Source organism: Sander lucioperca, chromosome 19 (genome assembly GCF_008315115.2).
Source record: "Sander lucioperca isolate FBNREF2018 chromosome 19, SLUC_FBN_1.2, whole genome shotgun sequence".
NCBI lineage: Eukaryota > Metazoa > Chordata > Actinopteri > Perciformes > Percidae > Sander > Sander lucioperca.
This window is the reverse complement of record NC_050191.1, coordinates 6,133,069-6,151,914: the sequence shown is the minus strand read 5'-3', so window position 1 is coordinate 6,151,914 and position 18,846 is coordinate 6,133,069. Positions and strand designations below refer to the sequence as shown.

The following is an 18,846-nucleotide window of genomic DNA, read 5'->3' as shown; positions in this document are numbered from 1 at the left end:
GTGCGTGTTGTGGCTTCACAAATGCTTTGCTGCATACCTTCGGTTGTAACGAGTGGTTATTTGAGTCAAAGTTGATCTTCTATCAGCTTGAATCAGTCGGCCCATTCTCCTTTGACCTCTGGCATCAACAAGACATTTTCGCCCACAGGACTGCTGCATACTGGATGTTTTTCCTTTTTCAGACCATTCTTTGTAAACCCTAGAAATGGTTGTGTGTGAAAATCCCAGTAACTGAGCAGATTGGGAAATACTCAGACCAGCCCATCTGGCACCAACAACCATGCCACGCTCAAAGTTGCTTAGATCACCTTTCTTTCCCATTCTGACATTCAGTTTGGAGTTCAGAAGATTGTCTAGACCTGGACCACACCCGTAAATGCATTGAAGCAGCTGCCATGTGATTGGTTGATTAGATTATTGCATTAACGAGAACTTTAACAGGTGTTCCTAATAATCCTTTAGGTGAGTGTATATATGAACAAACTATTATATAAATGCCCTGAAAAACTCTGACATGATTGAAACATTTTCTGCCACATTTAGAACTTTGTTGGTTGTTTCAAATGAGAGTTGAAGTTGACAGGGCTCCGTTGGGGGAAAAAAGGGATGTCACGTATACTTTTGTGCACCAGTGTGTTTAATCTTAAAATTTGATAGTTGTGGGGTAATTTGCTCAATCAAACGCCACCCTCACTGATGCGGAGTTCTTGAGTGTTAAAGTCATAATAAATATTAACAAAAGATCCTTTCCCCCCCAAACTTTAATCGTTGCATATTTAATCATGGACATTTAATGTTATAGAGAAATACTTTCCGTTACGTTTTTCGGGGGCTTTAAAGGAGAATTGTAAAGGGTCATTTTCTCACCAGAAATATGAGTGCTACAACTGTAATGACTAACATGAACATTTGAAACACAGATCAGCTCCACCTTGCCTCATATTCAGGTTAGAGTGCTACGAAGACTACGTACTGTATCTTCATTTAATTACCTCGGTTTCAATTTGAAAACACAGCGAAGTCTTGGTGCTTAATCAAAAATGGATCCCAGCTCTCTGGGGAGAGGGCTCGAAGCCCTCTCCCCAGAGAGCTGGGATCCATTTTTGGATTTCTTCTCAATAGAGAAGAGGCTATTTGGCAGATATTCAATGGATTCGTCAGACGTTTTCCGCTTGCTTTTGCCAGATATAGCCCAAGTGTGTTTGTGTGGGGAAAAAATGTGTGCAGTTAATTTGGTGGACAGCCCAGCTCAGCAGCCTCCAAACAAACCCCACCCAGCCAAAGCTAAGTTGGCCCCAAAAGTTAGCGAGGTCAAAAACACCATTGACATCACCTCATGTCAAACTTGAATATTTTACATGCCACAGGTGGCCTTTGTTATTAAAAATGTGCACATTTTGAGTATAAAGATTCCATGTACATTGAATAATAAACAAACAATTTAAACTTTAGCAGCGGTTGTCGATGCACCGATGGATTCAGGGGTCTATTTTGTTGTTTAGTACAATGCAGTTTAGCAGAAAATATTTCAATGACATTGATCGATTAAGGGAATAGTTCGACATTTTGGGAAATAACCTTGATTTTTTGCTGTGAGTAAGACGACATTGATACCACTTTCAGGTCCGTACGGTAAATAAAAAGCTAGATCCAGCAGCCAGTTCGCTTAGCTCAGCACAAAGACTAAAAGTAAACAGCTAGCCTGGCTCTGTCCAAAGGTAACAACATCAGCTAAAGTCAAAACAGCAACTTACACTTTGGTTTATGTACAGATTGAACAAACGTGATACAACATATTAATCAGTGAGCTTTAGAGGTGCTGGTATACAGAGTTTGTTACCTTCAGACAGAGCCAGGCTAGCTGTTTACCCCCATTTTCAGTCTTTGTGCTAAGCTAAGCTAAGCTCAGCAGCTGCTAGCTGTAGGTTCTTCATTTACTGTACAGACACGAGAGTGATATCCTCTCACTCTCAGCAAGAAAATTAATAAGTGTATTTCCAAAAATGTCAAACTATTATTTTAACATCAGGTTACTTCACCCAGAAGCCTCAACATACCAGAATGCATTGCATCCTGCAACTGATAGTAGTAGAAGAAGCACATAAGTGAGGCAGGTGAAGATAAAATATGTAAATTACAATACATTATTACAAATTGTGGAGCATTTTCTAAAATCTGATAAAAGACACGAATAAGATGAAAATCAACAGTGTGAAGAGAATCTGAGGGGAGCACCTCCTTCTTTATGAGACAAAACATGATTCTAATAACCTGTATTTATGAGACAAAACATGATTCTAATAACCTGTAATATAATTCTCCTTTAACACAATTATTTTATGTGATTAACAATACATTACATGGATTAGAAAAGTTTCCTTTGCAACTAGTTGGTGTTAATGTAATGTGTAATGTGTGTGTCTACACTGCGGCACCACTGCCAAATCTCATTTCCATAAATAACAAACTTTCAAAAGACATTTATGCAAACGCAAGTTTGACTTTCAAGTGTGAATTTGTCATTCAGAGTAGACGAGCACTTTCTCCTGGCTTTTATAAGTGAGTCAGTCACAGTTTTACACATTGGAAATATCAGAAGAAGTATGTTAGACCAGAACGGCCCATGTCACACATACACACTACAAATGAGTGTAAAATTATCATCATCATCATCACAGGCCGGACTTGTGATCATTGGTCACATCTTATTGGCCTTCCAGGTCAGGTAGGAGTTCCAAGCAACAGCAACAATCTGGACGACAGCCAACCTGCAAGCAGGAGGACATTTTACGTGTTTAATTTGGATGCAACAGTGCTGAGGAGTGCTGCAGGGATGACGTATTTTTTGTAGGCCAACCTGGAAGTTAGCACCGTCCTGATTCCCTCGACAAAAAGAAGAAAATACAAAATACAAACATTTCTAATACTTACATGTTTTGTTCGGCAAAATAATCTTCACAAATGAACCACCTCTTTTTTTTTTAGGAGTTTAGAAGCGTAAATGCAGTCGTCAGAAGTACAAATGTTAGGCTTTAAACAATCTACATCACGTTCGCAGGACTTCAACGTCACAACCACTAAGCGGACGGTGACGTTTAATGTCCCCGACAACCTTGGTCGTCTCATTTAGCCACTTGTTAGCAACCGTCTTTTTTTAAGATCCATAAAAGCTTCAAAATTCACAAGCGGGCTATTTAATGACAAATTTCATGTCGTAGAACAAAACGTGAAAATCTCATAAGCTTGTGTTAACCACAGATCTTATTTCAGGCATCTAACCAAAAACCCCATTCAAAAAACCTTTGAACTTTGAGACGAGGGAACCGGAGGTGCAAACCTGCTAACTAATTTTCGGGTTTTAGGACTCATTCTTGCAGCACTCTATTCACCAGAAAGTTTAAATCGAGAGAACTTTATTAGCTTTTAAAAGACAAACATAGCACTACTTCTTATGATTTTAACAACTGAAACATGGTTTAAGAAATTTGCACAGTGTTGAACTACTTTCAGACAAATATGCACCAAGAAAACACAACATTTTAAGATTCTCATTCTTTGCACTTTACACAAACGTCACATGTCAGTAAAGCCATAAACTCTTACCTGTGGTGTAGAGGAATGAAGTAGAAATTGGCAATCTGAACTGCGGGCCATAGCTGCAACACAAACAGATCAAACACTCAGGGGACAAATTACCATATGAAAATGTATTTCAATCAATAGGTTCATAACAGATAGCTATTTACTGTACAAACAAATGTCAAAACTTACGTAGTAATTTGAGATCAGGGCATCTGTGTAGTCCTGTGAACAAAGATTTAAAAAAAGTTATTTTATCGGCATCATAATGAGTCACTTTTAAATCAGGGGCCGTATTTAAAGTACTAAAAGTAGCTCTTAACTAGCTGTGTTGGAAAAAAAACAACTCAAAAAATTAAGAGGCTGAGAGTAATTCACGACATATTTTAGCACTAAAAGTAGTTCCAATGTCTGAGAGAAGTTGGAAGCACAGGGAAAAGTCAATCTAGCCTTTTCACAATCAGTCAGCTTACATTTATAAGCCTCATAATAATGAACTTTTAAATGCATATTTTAACGGCAGGTGAGTTAAGAGGGATGTAACCGGGATGTAACCTACCTACCTAGTGAAAAGGTCTCCGTTCTCCGTGGAGACGACCACCATTCAACTCGAAAAAAGTCATATAACCATTCCAATGACTCCGAAGCTGTTCAGTTAAGGTAAATTAAGCTACAAAAAACCTGCATTGTTCCCTTTTAAGCTAAATTCAGGAGGACTCTTTACCCTATACCAAGTCTTCCAAACAATGTGTCGACTTGATAGATACTGTACCAAAAAACATTAACAGTGCTGCGCTGCCATGCTGCTGGAAAGCTGAAAAGCTGAAGCTTTTAGTTCATCATATCTAAGGAATGAAAATAGGTTAAAGTTGTAAGAAATCCCTTTGATGCACATGCATTTGAAAGTAAACCATTAGTTTGGGAACATTTCAATGTCTAGTGCCTCGTAGGATAAAAGAGGCAAACACTGGCTCTGATTTTAGACTGAAAGAAGTTTTTAAGAACATTTTCAGTCTGATGTTGCTGATAGTTGAGAGTGTTTCCATATTAAACATCTGTAAAGAAACTTTATAACTTCCGGCCTCTGACTCAGGTATTTGGTTCATCCCTCCAACATTTTCCATCGCTGAACAGTTGAAACTGCCAGTGTGGGGTGAAGTGAGGAATGGTGATGTGTTGAAACTCCAGTTGGTGGGGAGTTTCATTCCAAAACAATGCAGGATGGAAGTTTTACAGCCAAGAATATCAGCAGATTGCCAAGTAATTGTTGAGCAATTGGAAATTATCAACATCTTCATCAACCCCTTGTAGCTACAGTATATGAATATTCTAGTCATTTTGTAGTATGGAAAATCTTTCCTTTCTTTTTATGATGACCTTTCATGCCGGAGATACATTAGTGCATTTAAAATAAGAATTTAGAATAAAAGTTGTTTAGATAAACCGGTCAGTGAAGATGCAAAAGGATTTTGATTTGTCTAAAGTGTCTGAAATCTCAATTTACAGCTGACTGTAGAATAGACAATAGGGGAAAGTGAATGAGTGACCAAGGGAGAGATTTCAGATCCAGCTTCTGTCTCTGTCTATGGTTCTGAAACATAAAAACCTTGTGTATTTAAACCTTTTAAAAGCTGCAGTATTAACTAACAGACAAAAACACACACACACACACACACACACACACACACACACACACACACACACACACACACACACACACACACACACACAAATTCACTATGTCATCTACTTAAAAGGTCAGCTCGACATATAAAACAACGAGCCAATGTTCCAGGTACATTCTTTTTTTTCTAGTTGATTTTTTTCCCCCTAAAAAACGGTTTTGTAATTATGGCCAAACAAGCTACTTTGCCACCTGAGGTGACATTAACTCTGCTGATCGCTGCGTCAGAAACGCGTCAAAATCTTTCCTCCCACACTTTGGAGAAGATGGAACCTTTCTCAGCTCTTCCAGGGGTTTCTAAGCTGGCTGTACAGCATACTGTTTAACATACAAGACGTTAAAGCACGTCTGTGTCTTATATGGACAGGATATGATACAAGACGAGGCATGACTCATCACTCAATCATCAGATCACACCTTAATTTGCCTTTACTTTGGATTTTGACCGAAGTCCTGCAAAACAATAACATTACCGTCAGCTTTAGCTGTATGTGTTTAGTACAGTTTGTAATTTAATCTCGCGTTGCCAGACCTTCCTCCACAGCGCTGCGGAGGAGGGTCTGGCTAGTCCACACAGCATTCAGGGATGGGAGGAAAACGTGCTCTGGTTTATTGGCATTTCTTTAAACCAATCACAATCGTCTTGGGCGTCACTAAGCCACGGACACAATGACGGTGTCTCTGCAAAATAGCCTCTGGAAGGAACTTGCTTTGGTGGAACGTGTGTACGTTCAAAGGTTGTTTTAGTCGTGTATCAGAAAACTCAGATTGGACAGATAGTCTAGCTAGCTGTCTGGATTTACCCTGCAGAGATCTGAGGAGCAGTTAACCATAGTCCTCAGAAATCCACCAGAGTTTGAAATGCCAACACAAAGAAAGCAGAAGGTAACGGACTCCGGCCGAAAAGAGGGACATCTGGCGGAATTATCGACGACACCTGAACAATCCCGGAAGTGGAACGTCGACGATATAGACTAGTACTAATCAGCAATTGTTAGCATGCTAACATGCTAAACTAAGATGGTGAACATGGGGTGGATCTCAAGTCTCTTATTTGATACCTCCTCTCTCCTCGCCTGGAAAGTCGTTCTGGCCCTCCTTCGTGAAGGCCGTCTCAAAGCTTATTATTCCTGCCCCGAAGAGCGAGGATGGAGGAGGGATCTTTGAGGAGCTATGAGCGAGGATACACGAGAGCAGCTCTCCCCGGAAGCCGTGCAGCCGACAGCCGTTGCTAACTCCGCCCATACAGCAGACATATTCATGTTAAAACTTCAGAGGAAAGGATGTCACATTCCACATTTTCTCGTTTCCTCTCTCCTCCCATGCTTCCTTGGTGGGACGAACTAAGACGTGAGGAAGGCAAGCAAGTGAAGGAAACGTGGATGCAATTAAGGACCTGGGATGTACTCATGGTGAACATAGTACCTGCTGAACATCATCATGTTAGCATTGCCAATGTTAGAATGCTGGCGTTAGTATTAAGGTGCCAAATCTTATCTTATGTCTTAAAATACATCCCTGGTGCCAAAGTACAGCTTCACAGAGCCACTAGCATAGCTGTACACTTGGTTTTTTCCTTATCTGAATCGAGGGTCTAAGAATAGAGTGTGTTGTTCTTTTTTTGTTTTGGGTTTTGTATACCTGTAAATAAAACTGACATGACTATTATTCATACTGAATACTATTAGTTTGTTGTATAGAACTGGGACAAAACAAATTAGTCCGTCTACACCAGACTCCGCAATCAAACAAATTTTGTATACACAATGACGGAAGCTGCAGGTAAGTAAGACAAGGCAAAGTCGCAAGTTTGGTGAGTGGCTCCATTAATTTTCATCTCACGTTTCGCCAGGCGGCCTTGTTGTAATGAGCACATTTGTCATTTATTTTCTGTCCTTTCTGACATTTACCAGGTTGGCCTTTCAGGTCCACGCGCCTCCTTTTGTAAATAATTGATGGTGACCAGCGGCTTGCTGGGTAAGCAAGGCGGTGACGGACGTTTGAGCAGCTGGCACAAAATGACAGTTAGCTCTGACCTGGCATACAAATACATACTCAAACACACACACACACACACACACACACACACACGAAGGTATGAGTCACTCCAGCTATTTCCAAAGTCCCTCCCTGCCCACCCCGCCTCTCTCGTCGCTTCCTCCTTCACAGGAAATAGTATCTAATAATAATAATGAGAGGTGAGTGTTGGAGGTCAGGTACTGTATCTACAATGAAAACTAAACTTGCTCTCTGTGGACTCTCATTTACCTGGCATCTGTTTATACAGAAAGAATACTGATCTGTAGCCAGCTGGTGTCAAGTCTAAGTATAAATCAATAGGGGTGTCACGATTCTCCAAATCCACGATTCGATTTTTCGATTTAAACATTTTCTTTTCAGCAGTGACGGCAATGCCACAATGAGAGCAACTAGATGGCAGAATGGTACTTTACAACAACAGTGCGAGTTTCTCAAAATTAATGAAGTGCAATTGAATGCACCATTTGTTTAACAAGGGTCATGCAAACGTGAATTACCGTCGGAGCCCACGTGATTTACCTGTGTTGTTTGTTTCCATTACTCACTCACAAGGAAGGCAAAATGTTGCCACACGATGACTTCAGGGAAGCATGAGGATTTTCAAGTTCTGTTTCTCCGTTATCTCGGACTCCGGCAGTGGCCATGGTGTCTGGAAAAGAGCAGCTGCAGGCTATTGGTAAGCTAACGTTAAGCTTTGCTGCGTCTGTATTTTTCTTTTCTTCAGATGCGTGCAAGTAGGTGGGGGTGGAGAGAGAAAAAAATACTGGGAGAATCGCCCTGCTTTTGAGCCTGCTTTTAAATTTCGACGGTCAAAATTGAAAGCTCATTTCGATCAATTTGTGATTTAAAATCGAAATCGTGACACCCCTACAAATCAAGTCAAATCAGAACAGTCCGGTACCAACTTAGAGGGAATAGTTCAGATCCATTGAAGTGGGTTTATATGAGGTACTTCTCCATAGTCAGTGTGTTAGCTACAGTAGATGGCGGTTGGCACGCACCCAGTTAAAAAAAGCAGACATGAGTACCGACACGGAGGCTAAGCAATGTGCTGCTGTGGACAGGGGCAGCAACTAAACAACAAAAAAGCCACTTAAAACAGATTTTTCCGGCAAACACCTACTGTATCTGAATGTGAGTGTCCAGTCCACCTAACTGCTGCAGAAACTCACACACAACCTTCTGGCTGTGACACAGAGGGAGTAACGCTGCCGGTGATACACCACGATGTGAAATAAAGCCAACTCACCCTCTTGAGCTTAGTGACGTTCTCCTCCACCGTCAGTCCGTTCAGAGCACCGGAAATACCAAGAAAAGCTCCCAGGAAACACGGAGCAAAAAACAACTACGACACAGAAATACAAAAGAAAGAAAACTTCAGAAAATAAAGTGAAAAACTAATTAAAATCACCTCAGCGGTAGTTAAATACTTGTTACCTGGGGTTAAGGTCTGTTAATCGGCGAGTCCCATTAAATGGGAATGAGAGAATTACAATATTCTAACTACAGTACATACAGTATATAACTCAACAGACACTTTGGATTTAAGAAAAAGAGGATGATACATTTTCACTGTGTGCGATTTATAGTAAATGTAAGAACATCTAGAGCGCAGAAGATTTGTGAAGATATCAAAAACACTAGGCTGAGCTTGGTTGTGATAGGTTTTGTTTGGTATATAAGGTTATTGAAGTTGGATTCCTATAGCTTCCTTTTTGTTTTGACAGGGAACTGATTTTTTTGGGGGGGCTTTGTAAAAAACTGCACGTTAATTATTTGTAATATTCTGAAAGTCAGCTAACTTTGGGTCTAATTTGGGAATAGGATTCTTGTGATAGTTCTCTTCTGAATGAAGGAAAATAACACTATTCATAAGTAAAGCTACACTTGTCTACATAGAGTAACGGCCTTTCATTTTATTTTAGAAAAATGTCTGGTAAGAGAAAACAATCTGGGGCTCGTGGACTGAGCAATAAATGTGTAATTTGAATAAGACTTTTGTTGCGATCTTAAACCAAAGGCAACAAGAAATGTATTTTGTGTATCAGATCAAAGAAAGAAACATGACCCTTTGCTGCATGTCATGCCCCCCCCCCTTCCTGTCTTCAGCTGTCCTATCAAATAAAGGCCAAAACAAAAATAATCTTTTTATGCGTGTCTGCATCCTCAGTATATGAAGGCTCTAATAGAGGCTAGAGAAAAGATTTGATGCATGAACTGAAGCAGAATGAATATTTACTGAACAATGGGGTTTCAGCATTTTACTGAATGAATTCTACGCACCAAAGATGCTCAAAGAAAACTTAAAATCACTTCAAGAGACTGTTCAGTTGTTTACATTGGTGACATGTAAACAACTGCTCCTTACATTTGAAACGTGACTTTCCATCTGTTATTCAGGCCTGACGCAGATACAGTAGACCACGTTAAATCATTCAATGACACTTCAGTCGTTACCGAGGCAGTGCACAGTGTAACCACATTTAACTATTCGAGCGGAGGAGTGGACCCCTTGCTTTGGTAAATATTTCAGTAGAGTGGAGACGTTGAAAGCTCCCAAGTCTTGTTCTGTGGTGGTTTTAGTTTAATCTGCGTTTGTTCTGATTGAATCAAACACCGGAGAGCAGAGTCAAGAAGAGGGTACAACGGCAAAACAGTACAGCTGCCCGCTTTGATAGAATCTGACGGAGTTCCCTCCCAGTCAGCACGATTAAGAGCCATCTGTCAGCCTGATATGAGGAAAATGTATCTCCGTGGTCGGGACTTATCCACCCGGTTAAACACAATTAATGAGCTGAGCCTGAGTGGAAGACACACAGTGGTACGGGTGTATCATTGAGCGGAATAAAAACAATGTGAGGTAGTAGAGGAACAGAGGAATGTTTTTTTCCTCACCTGGTCAACCAGCATTTTCTTCATGGCAGCACTTTTAGTCCCTCCAACCACCAGCCGGTCCAAAACTTTGTACCAACTGCCGACTACTGGACCCTTTGTTGTAAAACAAACAAACAAACCGTGATTTATTGGGCTTCTTCTCTTATAAATATGAGTTTTGTTATACGTTGTTGTTTGAGAAAGATGCCAGTTAAGCACACATCACACTGAAGAAACCTCAGTGGCTTCCTGTCCATCGCACCACTCCTTGAACATTAGTATCTGCCTGCAGACTGCAGATGAGTTGAATTGAAGCCACTAAACTTCATATATTAATAATGTCAGGAAGAAAGATAGACGATGTATGAGTTATGAGACAGTTGTGTCTTTTCCAGAGGAATGAGCAAACATGTCTTGGTGTAACGTGACTCCTGAGCGTGATTGAAGACCTATTTTCAAGACAAACGTCCATACGTCTTCTCTCTATAATTTACAGCGGCGAGGCAGCTGATTGGCCGAACATAAGACGATTATGGAAATATAAATAAACTTTGCTTACGTCGCGGTGATGTCAAAGTGAATTGTGCAACTGTCAAAAGACTTGAAATAAGTGAATTCACAAACATACAAAGGCATGAAGAAACATGGATAAGCATGTAAGCCTTGTCATGTCCCTTTTGTTTTTCATGGATATCGTCATGATGCTTTCTCATGTTATACAAATAACCAAATAGACACCATAAAAAGCACATTTTATGTAAAATAAATACATAATCAAACGCTCTTTTACACCTGCATTTTGAGCGTCCACATTATACTGTAACTGCTGCATCCTTTCATTTCAGTAGCTTGTTTTAGACAGACAATAAATCAGGTGAGTTAAGTATGTATCTTTTATTTTTTTTCATTTTCATGTGGCACTGCAGCTGTGAGCTGGAACTATTTTGAACTCAATTTAAGTTTTTTTCTTGTTTTGTGAATATCTAAAGAAATGTGTTACATGAATGTTCTTCAGAATAAAATCAATCAAATCATCACAAAACGTGCCACATTCAGACTTTTTTTTTCTTGTTGAATAAAACAAGAGTAAAGAGGACACTACTTACCACAAAGAAGAAACCAATGCTCATCATCTTGGCCGTCCGCTGCACGTTGTGATGAGCCAATCCTCGTCTCTCAAACACCTGCTGGGAGATGACATCACCGACACCCACTAAAGTCCCTGGAGGACAAACAGGAGACATTCAGATCCAGGTACTGAGCATAGTGGTGATACAGGTGACATTATTCCTGTGAATGATGTTGTTTACACTTTCAATATAAGATAAGCGATACCGATGCTACTTGCGATAAATAAACATATTAAAGTGTACTCAGTTCTGAATTTCTGCTGCTTTCAAAATTCTTCCAAAATACAAAAAATTGCTTGTTGAATTTAAAACAAAGGAAATCATTTCCAACATTCTTTTATTGAACAAATTGAACATACAATTGAATATAAAAAGGCACCACTAAAAAAAGTGAAAGATATCTTTCTTTCAACTAACACAAAAAAATCTCTTGAGTGTCTTTTGCGATATGCTGCAGCCATTTGCAGCCTCCACAGCGCTGTGGAGGAGGATCTGGCTAGTCCTCACAGCATACTGGGATGGGAGAAAAACATGCTCTGGTTTATTGGCATTTCTTTAAACCAATCACAATCGTCTTGGCTCTAAGCTCCGGACGGAGCCCCGGTGCCTCTGCAAAATAGCTGCGGGAAGGAACTTGTTTTGGTGGAACACGTGTACATTCAAAAGTTGTTTTAATCGTGCAACAGAAAACTCAGATTGGACAGACAGTCTAGCTAGCTGTCTGGATTTACCCTGCAGAGATCTGAGGAGCAGTTAACCGTAGTCCTCAGAAATCCACCAGAGTTTAAAATGCCAACACAAAGGAAGAGGAAGGTAACGGACATCAGGCCGAAAAGAAGGACATCCGGCGGAATTTTCCGGCGGCACCGGATCAATCCCGGAAGTGGAACGTATAGACTAAATGATCTCTAATGTACAGTCTGGTTTTTGGAGCTTGTTTGCTGAAAGCAGCTGCTGTTGAATCGAGGTAGATGAGAGCGAAAAAAATCTAAGTAAAAGCAAATCAATAAGCTCAAAAAAACGTTGAAAAGCTCCGCAGAGCTGCAGAATTGATAATTCCCAATGGGTGTGTCACTACAAATAATACTTTTAATATTATATAGTCATTTGATCCATTGTCAATGTAAATAAAATGATTAGTAGAACTTGAAATTGATTTGAAGCTCATGTACTTGCACTTACTACTTGTTGTCTGGAGATTGTACTTTCAAGGTTGAAAGCATTTAATTCGAAGTCGCTTTGGATAAAAGTGTCAGCTAAATGTAATGTAATAATAAAGAAATCTCCTTTCCTATTATTCTTGACTAACAAAAAGACAAAACAATTGTTCAGCAGGTGGAAAATGCTGCTCTAAAGCTCACATCCACACTTAAAATTGACAGCAGTGTAATATAGATCCAGCTGAACAGGTGCTAACCTTTCCTTAAAATGTCACGAGTGAACTAACAAAAGCATGCACGCACCACTTTTCGGACGGAAAATGTCAATTGAACGCGACACTTTGAGAGCAATAAATACTTTTGTCACTTTGACTCAGACGCCTTGTAAAGCACAGAGAGCTCCAGCATCGTCAACACGTCACTTTATGATGATACGAAAAGAGCCATTACTATCAAAACCCCTCACAAACACAGACACACTTGAACAGCTAAAGTCTTCTTAAAGATGCATCATACAAAGCTCTTATGTGGAAAAAAAGAAATATTCTAACATCCAACTTAACACCTCAAATCTCATACAGTATGCATCAAAGAGTAACAGCTGTTTTAAAGGGAAAGTCCAACTCAAGACCAAGCCAAACCTGCCCAATCGGCATATCAGTAGCCCGATTTTTTTCACATTTCTGATATAAATATACAGTAAATGCACGTTGACAATAATGAAAAAGTCTATTAGACAACGTTACATTCAACACAGTCTTAGATAACACACTCGCACAACAGATGTAAGCTTTTATAAGGCTTTGAAGAAACGTTTTAAGGAAGAAAGTTTTTACCCTGGTTGTAATAAACATTGAGCCTATTGAACTCAGTGGTCTGTCAGCCTTAATGACAGGTCTGTACTATTTATTTTGACAAGAGGAGGGGTCGATTCACTGGAATATATCCTCATTTTTTGATGGGCTAGACCACCACGCAAATTGTAAGTGAATTAATTAATTTATTACCAATTAATTTAAATATGAAATGCAATGACTAATAATCAGTTCCGAAATCTTCATTCAAAAGGTTACTTTTTTTTTTTTTAAAGATAATTGTTTGGGGCATTTTTGGCCTTTAATTGACAGGACAGCTGAAGACATGAAAGGGGAGAGAGAGAGGGAGGAACGACATGCAGCAAAGGGCCGCAGGTCGGAGTCGAACCCGGGCCCGCTGCGTCGAGGAGTAAACCTCTATATATGGCCGCCTGCTATGCCAACTGAGCTATCCGGGCGCCCTCAAAATGTTACTTTAAAAAGGTAAGTATTATGAGAAAAATGTAAAGTACCAAAAGTAAAAGTACTCATTATGCAACAATTATCCTTTCAAAGTGTAATATTATTATAGAATGTTATATTATTCCCCTTTCACCACTAATGAATACATGTAAGAGCATTTTAGTGTTGTAGTTTTGAGATACTTGTATACTTCTGTGTAATATAGTACTGCATCATATCATGTAAGCATATCATGTGTTTTTCATGTAAAAAGTAAATTTAAGTGTCAAATAAATGAAGTATAAAGTACAATATTTCCCTCTGAACTGTTAGTGGAGAAGAAGTACAAAGTGGCATAAAATAGAGATCCTCAAGAAAAGTACAAATATGTCGAAAATGTAGTCAGAAGTACAGCACTTGAGTAAATGTACTTAGTTACATTTCCCAACTGATAGAAATAGTAAGTCTCTTTTACATCTTTACGACTGCTGATGTTGATGATGGGCATCAGACAACTGGTGAGCAGTGCCTCCATCTAGTGGAGGTTAAACTGTACTACTGGAATACTAAAGTACATTTTTTAAACACATGAACATTGAACAATTGCCCAAATATTTTGGACATGGGGAGAGTTATAATTTGCAGGAATAGCACGTTCAGATGTAGTCAGATTCAAAAAACCTGATTCAAAGAAAATGTTGCCCTACATGTCACCGACGTGCAGAAGGAAGTATCTTCAGAAATCTGAGTTTTTGGACAAAAGGTTAAAGGTCAAGGGTTTCAATTTCTGAAAGTGTTCCCCACAGGAAACTGCCTGAACTATCAGTATAAGTAGTTGCAGTTTCTACTAGTGCAATGTGTTATTTTTTTATTATTAATAACGGATCAATAATTTACTCTTTAAGTGTGACAACTTAAAGTCACTGTGTAGGAATGCAGTGTTTCCCACACAGACTATATTGTGGCGGTGCGCTGCACAATCAACACCTGCTGCCACACATTGTGTTTCTCTATCTATCTATCTATCTATCTTTTTTTTTAACGCTATTTAAAAACACACAGCATTCGTTCAGCTGCATTTCCTTTCCCTGCTCTCCTCCGTCTCTCTGTCACTCACACGTCTCTGTCACTCACGCGTCTCTGTCACTCACGCGTCTGTCACTCACGCGTCTCTCTCACACTCTCTCTCTCTCTCTCACACACACACACACACACACACACACGACTCTCAAACAAGTGATTGCGCCTACTTTAGAAAGTTAACTAGTCGCAAGTTTGCGGTAAAATGCAGTTGGGTTGTCGAGGTCAAAACACGATATGTAGCAGCTGTGAATCAAATAAACGTATTATAAATAATGTTATGTCATTTTTTTTTACTCTTACACTGAATGTTTGCTGCTTCAATCCAGATAAGTATTGAAAAGTATTTTCCGCGACTGAAAAAGGCACGTATTGAGGATGAGGACCAGCCTGAACCGGAGGTATCAGTCTGAAAAGGAGCTGAACAGTCCGACCAGTGTAATTAGTTACATTATTAATTTGTTTACAATATTTTCAGGCTTCAACCAGTGCTGCTCACGCAGAAAGACACACTGGGAGAGAAAGAGATAGAATCGTCATCTCAAATTATTCTGATTGCATGCAGGTTTCGTTGTGTTTTGTATAGAATACATCCTACATATGGTAACTTTATTTAATAATAGGCTTCTTGTTGACTGATGAACAGTCTAAAGATCCAAATACATTCACTTTACAAGGAGGAGAAAAACAAGGAAGTCGTGACATTTGATTTTTGTATTTTCAAAATAGTAAATAGTTTGATTGTTACCAGCCACTTACATACTAACCTACATACTAATTATGTATTTGTTGCATGCTTAGTGTGGCTCAGTCTCAAAGCTGACAGGGATAAGGAAGATACAAAAAATACAAATCATGGTCACTCGGTTCAAAGACCTCTCTTTGTTGATTCTGAGGTACCCTCTAATCTGGAGCAAAGGTCATGAGATGGGACCAGGAGTTAACATGTTAAACCTCCTGTTTTAGTCATCACTAACACTTAATCAATATTAAACCAAAATATGAATTCAGCAGCAAGAAATAACATTTCTGCACTTATTGCCTAATTAATTAAAAACTTGATTAGGACATTTTTTGTACCTGCAGTTGTTGTTAGTGGGTAAAAAAATAGTTATTCTTACCAGCAGTCACTAACTGCACTGTCCAGGGGCGTTTGGTCATCAACACTTGGTAGGATCTCCACAGGCTTGCCATTCTCCCTCCTGGGAAGGAAAAAAAGAATAATCAGAAAATGGTACACTGCAAAACGTGATTTTGTACTGACCCGCCCTGCCCACCGGCAGGTAGGCAACGTGACTCAAATCAAGCGACCCTGCTAATAAGCGACGTTATGTCAATTACGGCTTGCATTATTAGCTAGCTAAGTAACCTAATTCTTTCAGGCCGAGTTGGAGGTAGACCATTTACTTAAATAAGAACTTTCTGTACGGAGAAAGACCTATTTAGCTTTTTCGCATGTTTTCGGACCAGTTTGTCTACACTTAGTCAATATTTGAACATTTTATCCATATAAACTGCTAGAAATTATAATAAAAAAGTGGTTATTTTTTAACTGTGTCCTTCTCTGTGACTTCTGTCAAAGCCGAGTTGAAAAGCGGCTTGAGCTAATTTAGCTACAAGTATAAATCAGGTGGGGACAGATACGTAGATTTACAAACAACCAAGGAAACTTTGAATTGTCAAATGTCGGAATGCGGTTCGGCGAAACGTTCGGTCTCATGTGGCTAAGCTAACGGTTCAAGTAGCTAAATCTTGGCAGCAAGTGTACGGTTGCGTATTAATTACGTTAACGGCGTTAAACCAGGTCTTTCATAGCTAACTAGCTTGAGGTCAGTAACAACTTGTGAATTAAACAAACTTCTAACGATATTAGTTTATTTAACTGTTCATAAATACGAATGTATGTTAAGGCAACTGAGCTGCTACGTACTCACAAACAACTATCAACGCATGTATCGCAACATTAACGTATATTAATACTCACTATATTCCAGTAACGTTATTATTTATTACATGCGTAGCTACATGCCGGTTAATGAGCCCGGCTCAGTTCTAAACAGTCTCTGGCTCCACTGAGTGACTGCTACTGATGCCTTCATTGCTCCACATCAGCTCCGAATTTTTACTTCTACAATTAAAGGTTTTACGTTTAATGCAGGAACATTCACTTCGTTGTAAATTATAACAGGAAATACTCAAGCAAAAACAAAGTAGAGGTTCGGGAGGCTCTTAACCAATTTGGTTTGAACCAAATATAAACCACATGATGCTGCAATGTCAACATTTCAATCAAAAACTTTTTATCCAAGAATCTAATTAATTAAAGATGTTGCATCAAGATGTTACCGATTGGTCAGGTAATGTCAATATCTTTGTTATATATATATATATATAATAGTAATCATTATTATTATTGACAAGTACAAGTTAAACAATGCAAAAAAAATTACACTTACCTTTCCCTTTTTTGCTCCTTTCTTATTCCTAAATGGATAGCTCACAAATTAACAAATATTTCCTACAGCCCTGGAAGGCAGCATTAAGACTGCCGTGTGTGTCACTTCCGCTGTAAACAAGCACTATTGGCAGTTTGCTGCCATCTTGCGGGAAACCCCAGTACAAAACACAATCACAGCATCAAAACTACATTTACAAGTTAAGTCAATATTTTTATTCTGTACAAGTGAAGTGGAACTTACAAAACAAAATCAGCAAATTATTCTCACAAAGGACATGTTCACCTGTCTAAAACAAAGGTGTAATTAATAACAATAATAATGGCTGCATTCCATTTAGGTGTATCTGTGCACAGCTTAGAGCACCTAAATACGAGTGAACCACTATTAGTGTTGTTAGTTACATCTTTGCTTTTACTGCTATGGCAAATGTCTGGTGTGAAAAAGGTCCATCAGTCTGCACATTGCATTTTTTTTTTTTAGCAAAACAGTTTCATGTAAATCACGTAATGTAAGTAACCAGCTTCCACATAAAAAAGATTAAATTGTTGTGTCATACAGTACAGACCAGAGTGACAGTAGATAAAGTTACAGTTCAATTACAGTTGAATTAATGCACAAGTGTTACTGTAGACTTTTCTCATGATGGACATTTGAAACTAATAACACTGTTAATAAATATGTTCCATACATTTATTCAAGTACTGTACTGCAAGTAGAATGATTACAATTTCATAATAGTATTTGTAGTTGAGTATTTCCATTTTATGCTACTTAATATTTACTACTACTACTCCACTACATTTACTTGACATTAGTTATTTTGCAAATTTAGAGTTCAATGCAAAATATAATCAACTAATACATTATGATGCATTATTATAGTTTAAAGTAAACTACCCTGCAGTAAATACCAGCTTCAACATTTAAGTAATTAAATTGAATTATAATCTGTATATATATGTATATATATATATACATATATATATATATATATATATATATATAATATTATGAATATGATTTTGAAATGGGCCATTCTGCGTAATGAGTATTTTTACTTTTGGTACTTTAATTAAAGGTCCTATGACATGCTGCTTTTTGGATGCTTTTATATAGGCCTTAGTGGTCCCCTAATACTGTATCTGAAGTCTCTTTTATATAGACCTTAGTGGTCCCCTAATACTGTATCTGAAGTCTCTTTCCTGAAATTCAGCCTTGGTGCAGAATTACAGCCACTAGAGCCAGTCCCACAATGAGCTTTACTTAGGATGTGCCATTTCTGTGTCTGTAGCTTTAAATGCTATTGAGGAGGAGAGGGGGGGGGCAAGGTGGAGGGTGTGGCCTTGACCAACTGCCATGCTTCGCTTGTTTTCAAGTCTCTCTCTCTCTCTCTCTCTCTCTCTCTCTGCGGGCAAAGCAGAGAAAGGGGAGGTAACCTTTCCCCTTATGAAGTCATAAAGGGCAGATTCCAGATCGGCCCATCTGAGCTTTCATTTTCTCAAAGGCAGAGCAGGATACCCAGGGCTCGGTTTACACCTATCACCATTTCTAGCCACTGGGGGACCATAGGCAGGCTGGGGGAAC

General features: G+C 39.0%; 1 protein-coding gene across 4 annotated transcripts; it reads right to left on the bottom strand.

Moving 5' to 3' along the window:
* Window positions 1-1,330: 1,330 nt before the first annotated feature.
* On the bottom strand, window positions 1,331-17,335 carry mpv17 (mitochondrial inner membrane protein MPV17). 4 transcript variants are annotated; one of them, XM_035995205.1, is made up of 9 exons: window positions 17,260-17,335; window positions 15,925-16,005; window positions 11,284-11,399; window positions 10,199-10,291; window positions 8,553-8,648; window positions 3,772-3,804; window positions 3,604-3,656; window positions 2,306-2,768; window positions 1,331-2,271 (listed from the first exon to the last, which is right to left on the bottom strand). In XM_035995205.1, exons 2-8 carry the CDS (start codon window positions 15,995-15,997, stop codon window positions 2,699-2,701), a joined length of 534 nt encoding a protein of 177 aa, XP_035851098.1. In that variant the 5' UTR covers window positions 15,998-16,005; window positions 17,260-17,335; the 3' UTR covers window positions 1,331-2,271; window positions 2,306-2,698. The 4 variants fall into 4 exon arrangements, with proteins under 4 accessions (XP_035851098.1, XP_035851097.1, XP_035851100.1 ...); XM_035995204.1 differs by lacking the exon at window positions 17,260-17,335 and adding an exon at window positions 16,788-16,920; XM_035995207.1 differs by lacking the exon at window positions 17,260-17,335 and adding an exon at window positions 16,738-16,756.
* Between the last annotated feature and the right edge of the window lie 1,511 nt (window positions 17,336-18,846).

What these genes read in the sequence shown, in the direction of transcription:
- mpv17 (XM_035995205.1), bottom strand. Translation starts at nt 15,997, where the DNA reads ATGGCAAGCCTGTGGAGATCCTACCAAGTGTTGATGACCAAACGCCCC. An exon ending in AGAAAATGCTGGTTGACCAG is followed by an intron (nt 8,649 to 10,198) that starts GTGAGGAAAAAA and finishes TCTGTGTCGTAG; the next exon opens with TTGTTTTTTGCTCCGTGTTT. An exon ending in ACGTCACTAAGCTCAAGAGG is followed by an intron (nt 3,805 to 8,552) that starts GTGAGTTGGCTT and finishes CTTTGTTCACAG; the next exon opens with GACTACACAGATGCCCTGAT.